The sequence below is a fragment of the Anthonomus grandis genome, chromosome 22 (genome assembly GCF_022605725.1).
Source record: "Anthonomus grandis grandis chromosome 22, icAntGran1.3, whole genome shotgun sequence".
In the NCBI taxonomy this organism is placed as follows: Eukaryota; Metazoa; Arthropoda; class Insecta; order Coleoptera; family Curculionidae; genus Anthonomus; species Anthonomus grandis.
In genome coordinates, this window is record NC_065567.1 from 8,572,677 (window position 1) to 8,587,947 (window position 15,271).

A 15,271-nucleotide genomic window follows, 5' to 3' on the forward strand; every position below is an offset into this window, starting at 1 on the left:
AACAAAATATATTTACCATTTCTACTACCTCCACTTCTGCTTCTATCCTTAGCTGATATAGAAACTTCTTTAAATCTTTTTTCATCTGGATATTATTGTCATTAAATTGAGCTACAGTAAAAATACGCAATTTGCAATTTTTCCAAGTACGATGTTGCTTTAGTAAGAATGGTATTAACATTAACAGTCCTCCATCATGAACTATCCACCAAATATCAATATTTCCATTAACCTTCTGTGTATTATCTGGAAAGAAATCTATACCCCTTGGTATCAGTAACGCCATTTTGGCCGCAGTTAAAGTACGGACAGTATTTTCAAATGCTTGCTCTTCCTCGGTGTCCTCCCTCCAAAAATAAGGCCAACTTAGGATGACTGTATTTGGCTTTAAGCCACCTAGACCCGCAGTTTGAACTCTAAAATATTAAAATAAACAACCATTTATAATATAACCTAAAATATAGTAAACTTACAAATTACAAAGCCCTTCCGATACATGCTTCGCAACTAAAATTTCGGCAAAGCCTTTTACTCGGTCTTTATCCATCACTCCCTTTAATGTTTGTTTAGCCTTTAGAGCTTCAGAAACCTTGTCTGGCAGTTCGCCTCGGATAACTGAGGCACATATTGTCAAACCTCGACCAGCCTTTAACTGTGAGATTAAAGAAATATATTTTCGATGTTCGAGCTCAAGGTCCGGGGTTAATTTAACCAGCAATAAAATTTGTGGGCGCCAATTCTTGGTATGTGGGGGTCCTTCCTCTAGTCGAAGTAAAGAATATCGGGCTGCTGATAAGGCTAGCCCTCTAATACCATCACCCCATTCTTTCTCAGCTCTAAAATTTGTTAAAATATAGTTTTATATTTAAAGAAAAGTATGCATTTAGGCTTTTCTTACCCTCGATATTCAATATATTTATAAATAATACCAGCCATACCCATAGCAAGTAGGGCCAGATACCAAGAAGTCATAAACATAACTGCAATGCAGAGAGAGAGTCCCAAAAATGATAATACCCAGTGGTAGTATTTGAATCTCGGTCTCCAGTTAGGTGTTCTAAGTAATGTTTGCAAGGCGCAAGCTAAATTAACAAAGCCATAACACATAAGAAAGAACATAGAGAGTAACGGCGCAAGGATGTCAACGTTTCCTAATAAGATACCGCATTCGCATATCAACAAAGTTAGAATTAAAGCTCTCGTAGGTTCACCACGAGAGGAGGAAACTGCAAAGGGCCTAAGAAAAGGAATAATTTCATCTTTAGCAATAGCTTGAAGTAATCTAGGAGCTCCTGTAAGTGATTGCAAACCGGCACCCAAGGTAGAAAGAAACGATCCAATTAATATAACCCACTGATTCGGCCATGCAATATTTGCTACTACCAATTTTCCTCCAATAGAACTTCCAAACCTTAAAAAGGGAAAGAAAAATATTTTTAAAATAAAAATTCAATATTAGCTTATACTCACTTGTCCCTAAGAAGGAGGTTATCAACAGTACCAGCAAATAGCAACACTGAACTAAGGTAAACTGTTGACGTTGTCAGAATAGCACATATTGTACCAATAGGAATAGATTTTTGAGCATCTTTCAGGTCTCCAGAACGATTAGACCCCGCCATAATTCCAGTGACCGATGGAAAGAATATTCCAATTAAAATCGTAAAACTTGTCGTGATATCATTTATTATTTGGGCATAATTATTTGTTCCTACATTTTCTACATCCACGGGCTTGTTTCCTTTGGCAATAAATTGTCCTTGTTCCAGAAAACTATGATGAATATTTTCTAGAAATTAAAAGATTTTATTTTTTATTTTTCATTATTATATTTTATTATTATTACCAAAGAATACACCTGAAGCCAATCCTTTAATGCCTCTCTCAATAGTAAGGTTCTCATTTTTCCAATAACTATCGCATGTGCCATTACGGCAAAAGTCGTTATATAAGGTACCGTTGGGAAATTTATGGCATTCACTTATTGAATCCAGCTTGAGAACTCTTCTACCCAATACGCATAGCCTAAAAACATATTAGTTTGGTTAATAAAAATTAATATAGTAATACAGCTGAAATAATAAGAAAAGTAAAATTAATATATATGGTATATAGTAAAAAAAACTGGTAAAAAAGTAGTAAACCTGAGGAATTTTTTTATATAGTGATTAAAAAGTTCAACTTTCTTATGGCTTATTAATATACACCATTAGTGAGAATCCAAAGTCCAGCACATTCATAGTACAAATACGCAAGCTTTCCTCATAGACCACTAACGACAAAAAAAAAGAAAGGCTGCATGAAACTGTCTAAACTTTATAGTCTTTTTTGAAAGAGACAGAAGAACACGAATGTGAGAGAGAAAAAAAAACATAAACGGCTGAATTCCGTTTATGTTTTGGGACGGAACGGGATATACTTCAGGCATTTAGAAGCAACATATCTACAATTCTTTTTTAAAACTAGAACCTAATAGGGAGAAATCCAAAACTTTGCACTTATTTATATAAAAGGCAATTTGATAGGCAAATGATTTTAAATGCCTCAGTTCTATGAACAGGTATTGTTAGGAGATTTAATCTACATAACATTAAAATTATGGACATCTGCTCGATATGTTATCTCTTGCTAAAGATATAGGGGGCATTTATATTTAATAACTATATAAAAAAAAAGATAAGATAGTCCAAGGTACGTTGGTTAGCCATATTAAACTACCCCAACTGAGGTAATTTATGCGATATTCTTTCTCTACGCTTTATATCAAAGATCAGTCGAATATAAGACTTTTACGCCTTTTGAACTCTTCCTTTATCCAGGCTATTCAAAAAAATTCCATATACCGGGTGGTGCGTCGCCGAGCGGAACATAGGAAAACCCATGTAAATTTTAAAGGGGTCAATTATTGGCTTCCCTGTACATTTTATAGAAAAAATGTAAGATAACTCTTTGAAGAGACCAATCTGGCAAACCCTTGTGCAAAGTTTCAAAAAATTTTAATAAGCGAATCTTGAATTATTTAATTAAATGTAATTGCAAAATTACCAAATTTTCGGTTCAGGTAAAACCAAACACCAGCCACCAGCAAACAATTTGTTATAAGGCTTTGTCAAATCTGAGTTAATACCAAGTTATATGGTTTTTATATAGTTTACTGTGGTTGATACCTCACAGTTTCGTTGCGAAAAAAAATAGCTGTAGATCTATCACGATTTTTTTTTAATAGATGATCATTTGAGGCTTTTAAAAGCATATTTAAATCGCTGTTAACTTGATCAATAATAGTTGCTGTCAAGCCCGGTTTAAAGGATATATAGATTTGAGTGTCGTCTGCATAAAGATAATACTTAGCAATATTTTAGTCCCTTTACAGTGTTAACTGTATATAAACTGTAAAAAAGTGGGCCAAGTATGCTACCTCGAGGAACTCCAAATTAGAGAACCAAAACATTTGATTTCTTGCTCTCAAAACAAACACACTACCTTATGTCTGACAAAAAAAATGATATTAATAATCATGCGGACACCCCAAAGTCAATATACTTCAAAATAGCGACCATGATTTTGTGTGTGTAATCATTAATCACGTCAAAGGCCTTCGAATAATCGAACAGTACCAAGACTGTGGCATCATCAGAATCTTGACACGTCACCACGTCATCCAAACTGTAGCGAGCTCTAAACCCTGACTGTTTAGGAGGTTAATTTATAGACATAATAAGATATCGATTTACATATAATTTTTTTTTCCTCTTGAAACTACAATGCAACGTTGGTTCCGAAGTTCCGAATGGGTGAACTGGAGCCGTTTTATCAACTTGCCTCCGTAATCTGGGAGTTCGTTTCTTTGACTTTTTGTAGAGACAAATAAAAACATACTCAAACTAGACCGTGAACGCACGTCTAACATGTGTTCCCTACATTTAACCTTAACCGCTAAATTAGTTTGGATATTTTCTTTTTAAGATCCTTCTTTATACTTCGAATGTTTTACTTCTTTATGATTTTACGGAATATAAACTGATTTTGTTTTCTATCTGTAATAACTAACTCATAACAATATTCTAGGTAGTATTAGGTACCGGCTCACAGCACTTACAGCTCGTTCAAAAGTCCTATAAACACCAAGAAGTTGTAAAAAGAAACTCATGGTAAGAGAAAACGGAATAGGGAATACAAACCATAAAAAGTAATATTTTTATAAGGTTATCGATTTCTAAGGTCGCGCCGTCATGACCAACTGATTCAATTTAGAAACTATATAGTATTCTTACGATAGAAAAATATGAATTGCAAATATTGCAAAAACTATAAATTGTCGGAATAGGTATCTTTATACAAAGTTACTCTTATTTTGAATGCTTAAAGCGATTTAATTGTGAAAATAGGAGCTTTGCGTTTGAAAAAAATATCTTTGGACGGTTTATTAAATTAAATTTAAGTACTTCTTTTTTAACCACGCTATATTAAAAATTATTAAAATTTATTTCAAATAAAGTCTATTAAAATTGTCTGCCTCTACAAGAAACGCTAATAAAATATAATGATAAAGGTTTCCCTATAGAAAAATTAATAATTATTGTATTTTTCCGTAAAAAAATCAATTTTGACTGTGTAGTGATTCTATATAATTTTTCCTTTATGAAAAATGGCAATTATTATATGCGCATGTTTTGTTAATAAATAATGTAGGTTGGGATTTAAAAAATGTTCAATGGCTTCATCCTTACTTATTTATAAGAATAGTATAGAGCAAGATATACGTAGAGCGAGGTATAAGTGAGGTGGGAGGTAAATATGGCCGCTTTACTGGCGTGGGCTAGACTTTTATTTCTTAGAAAGTAATAAATCAATTTTACAAAAATGGTTGATTTGGGTAAAAAACTATATATAAATACTATGTGGTTTGTCATATTGTTTTATCGATACTAACCCAAAAGCTAGCAAAATAGGAAAAAAGACGCTTCAAAAACAGGGAAAAAGAAATTGGACCTTTCCCGGTTTTTGCCAGAGTGTGACCCGGACTCATATGTACTGGATCGGATAAGGATAACTTTATTTATTACTCTTCAAATATAGTTAGTCTTTGAGTCGGGTCAGGCTCACGATGAAGGGAGGAACCACCGGTGATTAATTTTGAAGAAGGCCTTTAAATTGAGAAAGTATTTAGATCAACCCTTATGCAACAGAAACCTAGGGAAGTAACTCTCGCTTTAAGTTGTGATTTTGGATGTCTTTCTATAACTGCCTTATTCTGTTCTTTTTTTCCCCAGTGTCAAATAACTATCTACTTGGGCAATGGAAAATGAGATCGTTAATTGTGTTATATTCAATCTGGTACAAAATCACAAAGCTGTTGCACAGCCAGAGATGTACAGAAAGTGATGAACATTATATAGAGAAAACAAAAAGCAAACCAGAAGATGCAATCATATTACCAGCAGATGTTTTACAACCAAATTCTTAAACAATTTATTATTCAAATTCATTAAAACCGTTATCTGGATTTTGTCAAATGTTTATTTTTAATTTTGTGTTCGTTTTTGTTTTTTTATTTAATGTTTAATATGTTCTTACTTTTATCATTAATCTGTTTTTCTTATCATTTAATATGCTTTTGACGATCATTGTTTTGGAAACACTCGAGAAGAGCTTTATATTTGTGCTAGTTGTATTTTATTTTTAGTTTTGCCTTTAAAATGTGTGAAGTTCAAGATTTTTTAATTACTAGTCTAATGCACTGTTACTTTCAAGGTAGTTTAAACCCGACTGTAACATATAGATAGATTCAAACGTTTTGCATCATCTCATTTTTATACGAATAAATTCTTTAGCATCCACAATTTTTTTGAGCTTATTTATACGGTCGTACTGTCACTACTATAGTGCAAACTGTTTTATCTTTTAAACAAAAAGAATATCTTTCCTGAAGACTGAAAACTTGCGCGGATTCAACAGATATCCAAAAAAGAGAAAAAGACGGTGCCCATCAATCAATTGCTTTAGTTTCGGTAATCGCCAAGCGGTAATCGAGAAACTTTTCAACCACCAAACTTTGAAATACCTGTAGTCCATAAACACCATTGGCGACCGTCAGTATTTTAAAAACACAAGTCTATTGTTGATCAGTTGGTCTATGTCACGCATGTTTGGACGGAGACTATCGAGAAATATTGGGAATCCCGTGCAATACCTCTAAATTTAATCTTTATAATAATTTTAACTTTAACCTCTAATCTTTCAAAGGCATTCGATCGGGTCTGGCATGTAAACCTCTTAAACAAACTATATTCTTGTGATGTGCCACCAACTCTCATTTCTTGGCTTGGATGTTTCCTCGAGCACCGATCGCAGAGGATTAACGCTGGTTTCCCTCAGGGATGTATCCTGTCCTCTACCCTCTTTATGTTGTATATCAACGACCTTCTCGACAAGATTAAAACAATCCAATTCTCCTATTCTCATCCATCTTACAGCTTTACTGATGACAGTAAATTAGTGTCTCCTTTCAAGTCGCTCAACCAGATTACATTAACCGACACCCAGTGTCGGAGGCGTCGCCAGGAAACAACTTAAGCCGACATTAACATAATTCTGGAATAGAGTGAGTGCAATTTGATTGAGTTGGACGTAGCTTAAAAATACTCAGCTGCTGTATTTACGATGAAGGCTGCCTCTAATGCCTCAAGCCTTACAATATCGGGGCTTAATTTGCCGTTGTCTTCATTAGTTCGCTTGTTAGGTGTAGAGGCTGAAAACAATAAGTCTGGTGATGATTATGTGGCCGGAATAGTGAAATCAGTTTCTTAAAAACTTGGGGCTCTCTTTAAAATGAAAAGGTTGTATACACCGCAACAGCATTTAAGACTTTACAAGGCCCAGATTCGTCAATCTCTTGAGTATTGCTCTCACATATGCAGCTCTGCACTCAAACACTCTTTAAAGCTGCTTGATTCCATCCAGAAAAGAGGCCATTTGCCTTATAAGAGATCCAAAGTAAGCTTCGACAGTTTAGCGCATAAAAGGAAGGGCGCGGACCTTATGAACTGACTCATATCATTCTACCTAGAGCTATATATGAAAGATCTACTCAACAGGCACATGCGACTTATGAATATTGAGTACATCTTCAGGCTCATTTTTATGGAGAAGTGCAAGTCTGTGGAATGCCCAACTCAACCCAAAGTACTCTTTCCCGAATATCACAACTTGCAGAACTTCAAGAAAAATATCTACAGGCACCTTCGTAATACTGGTGAAAAATATACTCGTGTATCATCGCGTTTGCTCTTTTGTGCCAGTATATTCTGTAAAGAAACGTTGTTGCCCGACAACAAATATGCTATATAACAATTTTTTTTTGTTAAGTTCCATTATTGTTCCGATTATTAAGGTCAACACAGTTGCATTTTACGAGTTCACGTGAAAAGATGCCTCGAATAGTCATAACTAAGATTGACTATGCAAGAATAGTGGCTTTACTTGAAGAAGGCCTCTCAAAGGTTCGTAGCTAATTGAGTTGGGGTTTGAAAATTTAATGTGTTTCGCTCTTGGAATCGTTATCTTCAGAATAATTTTTTTCATTCGAGAAGCGGTAGAAGGCGTGTAACTAATGAACAACATAACCGTTACAACATAAACATCCGAAAAAACACAACTATGGCAATACCAGCACTCCAAAGAGATGCTTTGGGAGTTTAAGTATCAGTCTCTACATTGCGGAGGCGAATACTGGCAACAGGTTTGAGATGTCACCAACTCTGAGAGTACCCTAACTACAACCTGAGCACAAAATTCGTTGCCTTCAGTGAGCACAAGAGAAACTAGGTGTTTATTTTCTGACGATAGAAAAATTTATTTAGTGCAGGTCTTCGAATAAGGATATGGAGAGATCCAATATGAGCGCCCAGCTTGCTTATGCACATCCCGCACCACCCTATGTAGAAGTACTATATTTTCGAATGGTGGTAAAGAATTAATTTAAGTTTAAGGTTCAATGCTAGTGACCGATACTTGAGCGAGATTCTAGACCCTTATGTCAAACTATGGCGAGGAGCGGTTGCTGAGGCTTTCATTCTTTTGAGCGATAACGCCTGACCTCACCGTATCAAAGGTGTATCTATATCTGGAAGGCAACAATTGTTTGGGCTGCACTATCGCCAGACCTGAATCTTATAGAACAAGTTTTCCAGGACAGTGACAGCACGCAGAAAGGCCCGTAGGACTATATAAGAGCTTGTTGATGCTGTTCCGGAAGAATGGCACAATTTGCCTCAACAGCATATTTCCAATCTCATACACAGTATGGGCAGGCGTTTCCAAGCTTTCATAAACGCTAGAGGTAGAAATACACGGTATTAAAAAGTTTTCCAGTGCCTTTGCTAAGAAAAACTCAAGTCGTTTGTTTTAATTTGTATTTAAAAATAACCTATATTTAAAAAAAAAAAAGTAATAAAGTTTTTTTAAAGCATTTTAGTTATTTTTTTAATTAAAACTAATCAACTAATAGGTTTTTAATCTATTTTTTCCGATTAAAAAAATTTTTGGAAATCGGGTGATGCAAAACTTTTGAATATATGTGTATATCCAACATAAACAAGTAAACTATACAAACATAGATGAGTAGGAAAAACAAAAATATATAAATAATTTGCTCTACCGATGAAATAAAAGACAGGAAAAAAAGCCACAGACAAATATATCACAACATAGTATATCATAATATAGTGTATTATTGAATTTTTGATAATGTTATGCCGTTCAAAAGGTAAACAGTTATTTTCAGCCTTTTAGACAATCTTGTTGTTTTGAGGGTAATAAATCCGGATTTTTAAAGTTGCCGTAAACGTGCTTATTTTTTGCCCCGGAGGCATAAAAACACTCTGCGAAAATTAATTCTTTTAGCTCGTACAATTTTCTTCCTGTTTGATTATACTGGAATAATGCTATAAGCCTGGAACTTAAAAACAACAAAATCACTTTATTAACAAAGAGGTTCGATTTTCCCTACATTTTTAATGAAATATGTACGTGCAGTTTATAAAGTGTTTTAGTGAGGGGATAAAACTATATTTTATATATGTAGATACAAAAAATATTGTTGCCTCTATATGTATAATTAATATTATAAGCAATTCAAAGCATTAAGCAAATTAAAATGTAATGCAAGCATTTATTGAAGTATGTGTATACTAACTGTAATTTATCGTTTCCGTGGAAATTCATGAAAATACCAACGTAAACAGCCACGATTGAGAGTAGTACACAAGCCAGAGCAACGGCTGCAAACTTGTTGACAAATTTTACTCCCACAAATACAATTGTGCCCATGACGAGAAGTAGACAGGTTCCATAAATTCTAAAATTATTAAACTTGACTTCGTCATCCGATATACTGCCCAACAGGGTTGCGCTTGGTGCCATATAGACCTAAAATATAAATTTAATATGTTAATAACTTTTTATTTTATGTAATATAATTATAAAAACGAAAATAAATTGATAAAGTTTCATCCATCAACACAATACATAATTCCGAGGGATAACGGAGTAGGAAGTTTAAAAAGTTATATTCAACAAAAACGAAATAAAAAAATAGTATATGAAGTAGAAAATACATTGGCCATTTTATTACTGCAAGAAAACATTAATCAAGTTTAACTCAATGTGTTCACATTGATTATGGATTTAAGGAAATTATACCAAATGCATCTTAAGCAATTATCGCAGATGGCAACAACGTACGCCTATTTATATTTTTATTTAATCGCGGGAAATAGTCTTATTTTGCAAGTGTAAGTGAATTAAAATTACTTTGAACACTTCATAATATTTTCAGTCGTGATATGAGTAGCAATGGTGATCAAAATTGCATTATTATGGTTAGAAAGAAATAAATTAGATTAATAAAAAAGAAACGAATAAATTTGGTGTTTAGTGCACGGTTCATGGAATTTATTGTTCATATCAAATTTGGCATTTTTCTAACAGTGCTTAGTGCGTACCGCACACAAACCACTCAGCAATGTTGCCAAGGTCAGCTGAAATTGTGTCAGTATAATATGCAGGGTGCCTTTAGAGACTATTAAAATGACAAAGGAGTGTAAAGTTTGTAAGAAGTCGGTGGTAAAGAAATCTCGAAGCTGATCGGTGGTGACTACAAGGGCAGGTATTTCACCTAGAATGCGAAAAGGACTCAGAGACTGAAGCAAGACTTATGGCTGCTAAAAAAGCCCCTTGGCACTAGTGCCTATTTTTGAGGCAGGTGGGCCCTAGGCCATAAAACATATCGGGCCCCCCCTTCCTCCAACCTTTTTAAACACATTATAACCATAATTTTCTAGATAACATGATATTAGCAATAGTCATATTATTTTAATTTTTAGTAAATTAATTAAAAAAAACTACAGTTTATAACTATACCGTTTATTTGCACAAATCAAACTTTGGTCTGTGCAAATTTATTAAATTACTGAGCTATGTAGTATGTGTTGCATATATTATGTACGTTATAATTACTTAAATAGTAAATAATTCAACATTTTTTCACTTCAAAAATATACAGCAAAGGGACTGCATTTTTTTTATATAAAGTGACTAATTAAACCAATAATTTTCATATTTAAAAAAAGAAGTTTTATTTTAACAAATTTCTATAAAAAGCTTAAGGAAAAAGAGCATTCCATGAAAACGTTGTCTATTAAAAACAATCAAATATTCTTAATATACCTATACTCGTAAGTACACCAAACAAACAACAACAACAAAAAAATAAACTTAAAAAAACTACACTAAAAATATATTAAAAAACCATAAACATATTAAAATATCTACATTTTACGTTTTCGCATTTTTAGTTCGGCAAAATCGTCTATAACTTTATCTACATCTACAGTACTGAACATATCGCTTTCTACATTCAGAATAGCCAATGATGACAAATTTTCTTGATTTAGAGAGTTCCTTAAGTATGATTTTACTGTTTTTAGAGTTGAAAATAATCTTTCACCTGATGCGTTGCTTATTGGGATTGAAAGATATATTTGAAGGAGAATCTCGATATTGCAAAATGTTGATAATATGTTTGAGTTTATAATAAACTGCAACATATCTTTTGCATAAAGGTCCTCAATATTCTCCAAATTGTTTTGGACTATTTGATCTGAACACGGAAAATCTCTGAAAAGTATATTAAAAATATCACTCACACATGTGTAGGAGTCTCTTCTTTTTGTTAATTCTGTAATTAGCTTATCACATATTGGAATAAAAGTATTGATTCTGAAGTCTTCACTACCTTTTTTAACAAATGAAACATCTTCTGAGGGACCTTCATCGGCAAATTTTTTTCGTTTCCGACTTCTAGAAGTCAAATTTTTATAATCACTGTTGGGCTGAAGTTTTCTTGCCTCATTTTCAATATTATTGAATTGATTTCTTAAATGATCGATGAATTGAATCAAACTGTCATAAAGACTACAAGTAACAGTCAAACCAGTGTCGATTTCTTGTAGCGATTTACTTGTTGCATTTATTCTATCTAGAATCTTTCTCCAGATAAAAATCATAAAAGTAAACTCGAATGTATTTATTTGTTTAAGCAAATCTTTGGCTTCAATCGTGGTAGGTATTTTCTGATTTATGTCTTTTTGCAGCTCTTCTAAGGTAATTTTAATTTCATTAAAACTAAGTGCTATGGACTTCACAGCATCCGCTTTTGCAGACCATCTAGTATCGCAAATTCTTTTCACGGTTGGCGGCTTGGCGTCGGACATTGTTTTTTTTGAAGTAGATTATTACAAAACATCCCTATGAACATGTGGCAAATAACCTGTGGTTTTAACATGACGGGGCATCTCCACATTTTTGTGCAAACGTGTGCCGGTATTTATATTAGCGATTTTCCCAACAATGGATTGGAAGAGGAGGTCCCGTTGCCAGGCCCGCGCGGTTTTCTGGCCCTTCCAGATGTTTTTTTTTGGGGTGGGAAGTTTTTGGGAAGAAGATGTGCTAGCAAGGATAATGCGCGGCTGTGCCCATAAAGAAGCTTTTCCCGGAATGTTCCAAAGAGTTTGCGGCTAAATGACCCAACGGTGAACCTCGCGTTGAAGCAAATGGTCGGCATTTTAAGCAACTATTGTAAATAATAATTCATTTGTTAATAAATAAGATAATGATTAAATTGCACTGCATACAGCGATTCAATTAATGAGCAGAATAATAGTACCAAAAACAGTTTTTTGTTCTAGAGCCCAAACGACTTACTGGCGGCATATGTTTACTAGACAAAAAGTTGGTTTTGATGTCCTCTACCACTCCTTGAAGTTTGTTGGTACATTTTTAGGACACTATATAATACCTATATAATAATAACAGTTTTATACTGTTGCCTAAAACTTTAAATAATTTTTTTTTAATAATATTAAAAAAGTTAATTCTTAAATTATTTAAGGCCTAATTACACCTAAATAAGAAAGGCTTAAATTAGATCAACGGCTAGAAAAAATTAAATGGAATGAACTGGCCTTTAGCTCTTCCTTCAGGACACCAGTAGTGATTTTGTCCACCCAGAAATATTCTAATAACAAAAATGCTGAGGCTAAGGACATCCACCTTTCAAGCAATCAGCTATTCTGTGTATGGAATTCCAGAATCCAGGCTTATCATGCTGATGAATGAAGTATTAACGATTAAGAAAAAGAATACGAAAATCCTGAAACAACGTTTACTATTGAAATTTACTCTTACTAAAATTACATGCAAACAAACCTTTGCACAAACTGGCGTACAATCGCCTCGCTAGATTATGCTAATAGTCCATACAAATCTAGAGCATAAAGAACTGTAAAAGATAGATCTCAAACTTATAATTTTTTCTTTAAATTCTAAAATTGGTCTTCTTTTACGTGCGCTCCTATCTGCGGTACATGAACCAGTCAGAAAAAGTCATATGTAAAAATCAGCAGTAACCCCATCCTTTGCCAAAGTTGTCCGTATCAACCAATAGGAAATTGAGCCTGGCTAATGAGGGGCTTCGAACAGTTTTACATCATGAAGAATACAGATGATAAAACAAGAGGGATGTAAAATAACACTACTGTATAACTGCCAATGCGTGGCAACGTCGCATATGTAGATGTATGTTATTATGCGCAAACCCAACCCATTCCAATTACATACGATATATCACATTTGACAGAACAAAGTAAAGTTAGTTGGACGTGAGGAGATGATTAACAGAACTTTATTAATGGTAAAATTAAACTTCCCTCTGTAAATCGAAATTAATATATTTTTTTTAAAGTGAACAAGAGTGGTTCGTTTTGAAAAAGCACTGTATAAGAATATAGGACATAGGGCATTCCCAAACCAGCTTTGATGTGACCCTAGGGTTCGATAAGGCTCTTAGGGCGGCTTGGCTATCTGTTATTATTAGAATTTAGTTGTTAGTGTATGCTCTCCTAATGTTTTCCCTAGCAAATTCTAGTATCGCAAATATTTCTATCTGAAAAACAGTGGCATGTATTCCAGTCGGATGGGACGTTTCATGCTTCGTTTTTTTTCCAAAAATTCCTGCTCCCGTTACTTGTCGGTTTTGGATATATCTGTGTACCGAATAAGATCTCCGTCTGGTCTGCGGCTACTGTCATTCCATCTTTCTAGCGAGTTCAATCAATCATTTAAAAAGCAAACCAAATAATACCACTAAGAGGCACTAGGTTTATAGACAACTGTTAAACACAAAATCAGGCAAAAAACTTCGATGACGCGAAAATAGTCATCTAAAAACCATGGAACTTCAATAAATGTCGACTCTGTGGACTGGGTATAACCATTGGTAAAGTAATCGAACCACTCTATGGCAAAAATCCCAGGGTGTGTATGCTTATCAGGAATAACATTAAACATTTTACTCTCTCAGATCTCTGCGACAGGGACACCATAGCGGCCCACGTCTTCTTCCTAGGTGGTGCGGAGGTAATCATATACTCTGCATACTTTCTGGGCGATGCGCAGCAAAACAACCTCTCCCACTGATGGTGCAAAATCTGATTGCATACTGTAAAAATAAAAACGTGCAGTTTATTCTAGGATGTGATGCGAACTCTCACCATACAGCCTGGGAAAGCACAAATATTAATCACAGAGGGGACTCTCTCTTCAACAATAATACAGGTCATGAGCCAACCTTTATCATAAAAAAACAGAAAAAAAACTTACTAGATTTAAGTATGAGTTCAAACTATATCGGCAGTAGGGTCAGAAACTGGGTGGTATCAACGGAGCCATTATGCGTACGGTTTGACATTGTTATCGGCAATGGCAAAAAACAGACCAATAGTTAAGTACAGGAACGTGAAAAGTACTGACAGGGCCGGATATAAATCGACCCTACAGTGGAACGTACTTTCCTGTGACAAAACTATAAAGAATCGTGACCAGCTAAATTACATGACTAATAAAGCTAGCAGTAAAAAAAAAGTAACAGCATAGCATAAGCACTATCCACTAAAGGTGAAGCGGGACTTCAATAAAACGCCACGATGGCACTCTCACACAAACCAGACGAGAGACGCTTGAAGCCCTTGCACAAACACAGTTCCCCGGGTGCGAAATGCACTTTGGAGAAAACGCTGGGTCAGAACCCCAGCGACCATCCAAAAAAAAACTGACTTTTTACCAGAAACATAATTTCGCCCAATGCGGTTAAAGGCGCTATTAAATTATTTCAGCCCTTTAAACCACCAGGAGGGGGCGGAACCTATCGAGCACTTCGTCAAGTTGGGTTGACTTATTTTAACCCCACCTGTTAGCACTACTTAGAGCCAGGCTAGCATAGGGGTATATTCCAACATGCTGGAAAGCCACCAATATAACATACATACCGAAAGCCTGGCGACCAACTGCCGAGGCATCTTCGCTTAGGCCAATAAGCCTGATATTCTTTCGGTTGAAAACCCCGGAGAAGGTCATTAAGGGATACATTAGAGATATGGCGCTGAGAACGCCCACTCAATGTCCACCAATACGCCTACCAGGCAGGTAAATCAACAGACTTAGCTCTCAACAATCTTGTAACGAGCATCAGTAACTCGCTGAAATAAAAGGAAATGGCCGTGGCAGCGTTCTCAGACATAGAAGGGGCCCTCCACAATGCACTGCCATATCATAAATGACATCTCGGCAAACAAAGTCTGGATGGAATCAACTGAACTGGTTGAGAAGGTGTGCAATCACAGCCCATTTGGTATGCCATCAGACCTAATGTCAA

At 34.9% G+C, this 15,271-nt stretch overlaps 1 protein-coding gene across 4 annotated transcripts in view; it reads right to left on the reverse strand.

Moving 5' to 3' along the window:
* Window positions 1-15,271, reverse strand: part of LOC126748997 (solute carrier family 12 member 6) — a 272,321-nt gene that overhangs the window by 13,377 nt on the left and 243,673 nt on the right. For all 4 annotated transcript variants that reach the window (XM_050458586.1, XM_050458588.1, XM_050458587.1 and 1 more), the window contains 6 exons: window positions 9,197-9,429; window positions 1,847-2,025; window positions 1,471-1,789; window positions 899-1,411; window positions 474-836; window positions 17-416 (listed from right to left, as the gene is read on the reverse strand). In XM_050458586.1, the coding sequence (XP_050314543.1) occupies window positions 17-416; window positions 474-836; window positions 899-1,411; window positions 1,471-1,789; window positions 1,847-2,025; window positions 9,197-9,429 (2,007 nt within the window). The remainder of the gene's footprint in view (window positions 1-16; window positions 417-473; window positions 837-898; window positions 1,412-1,470; window positions 1,790-1,846; window positions 2,026-9,196; window positions 9,430-15,271) is intronic.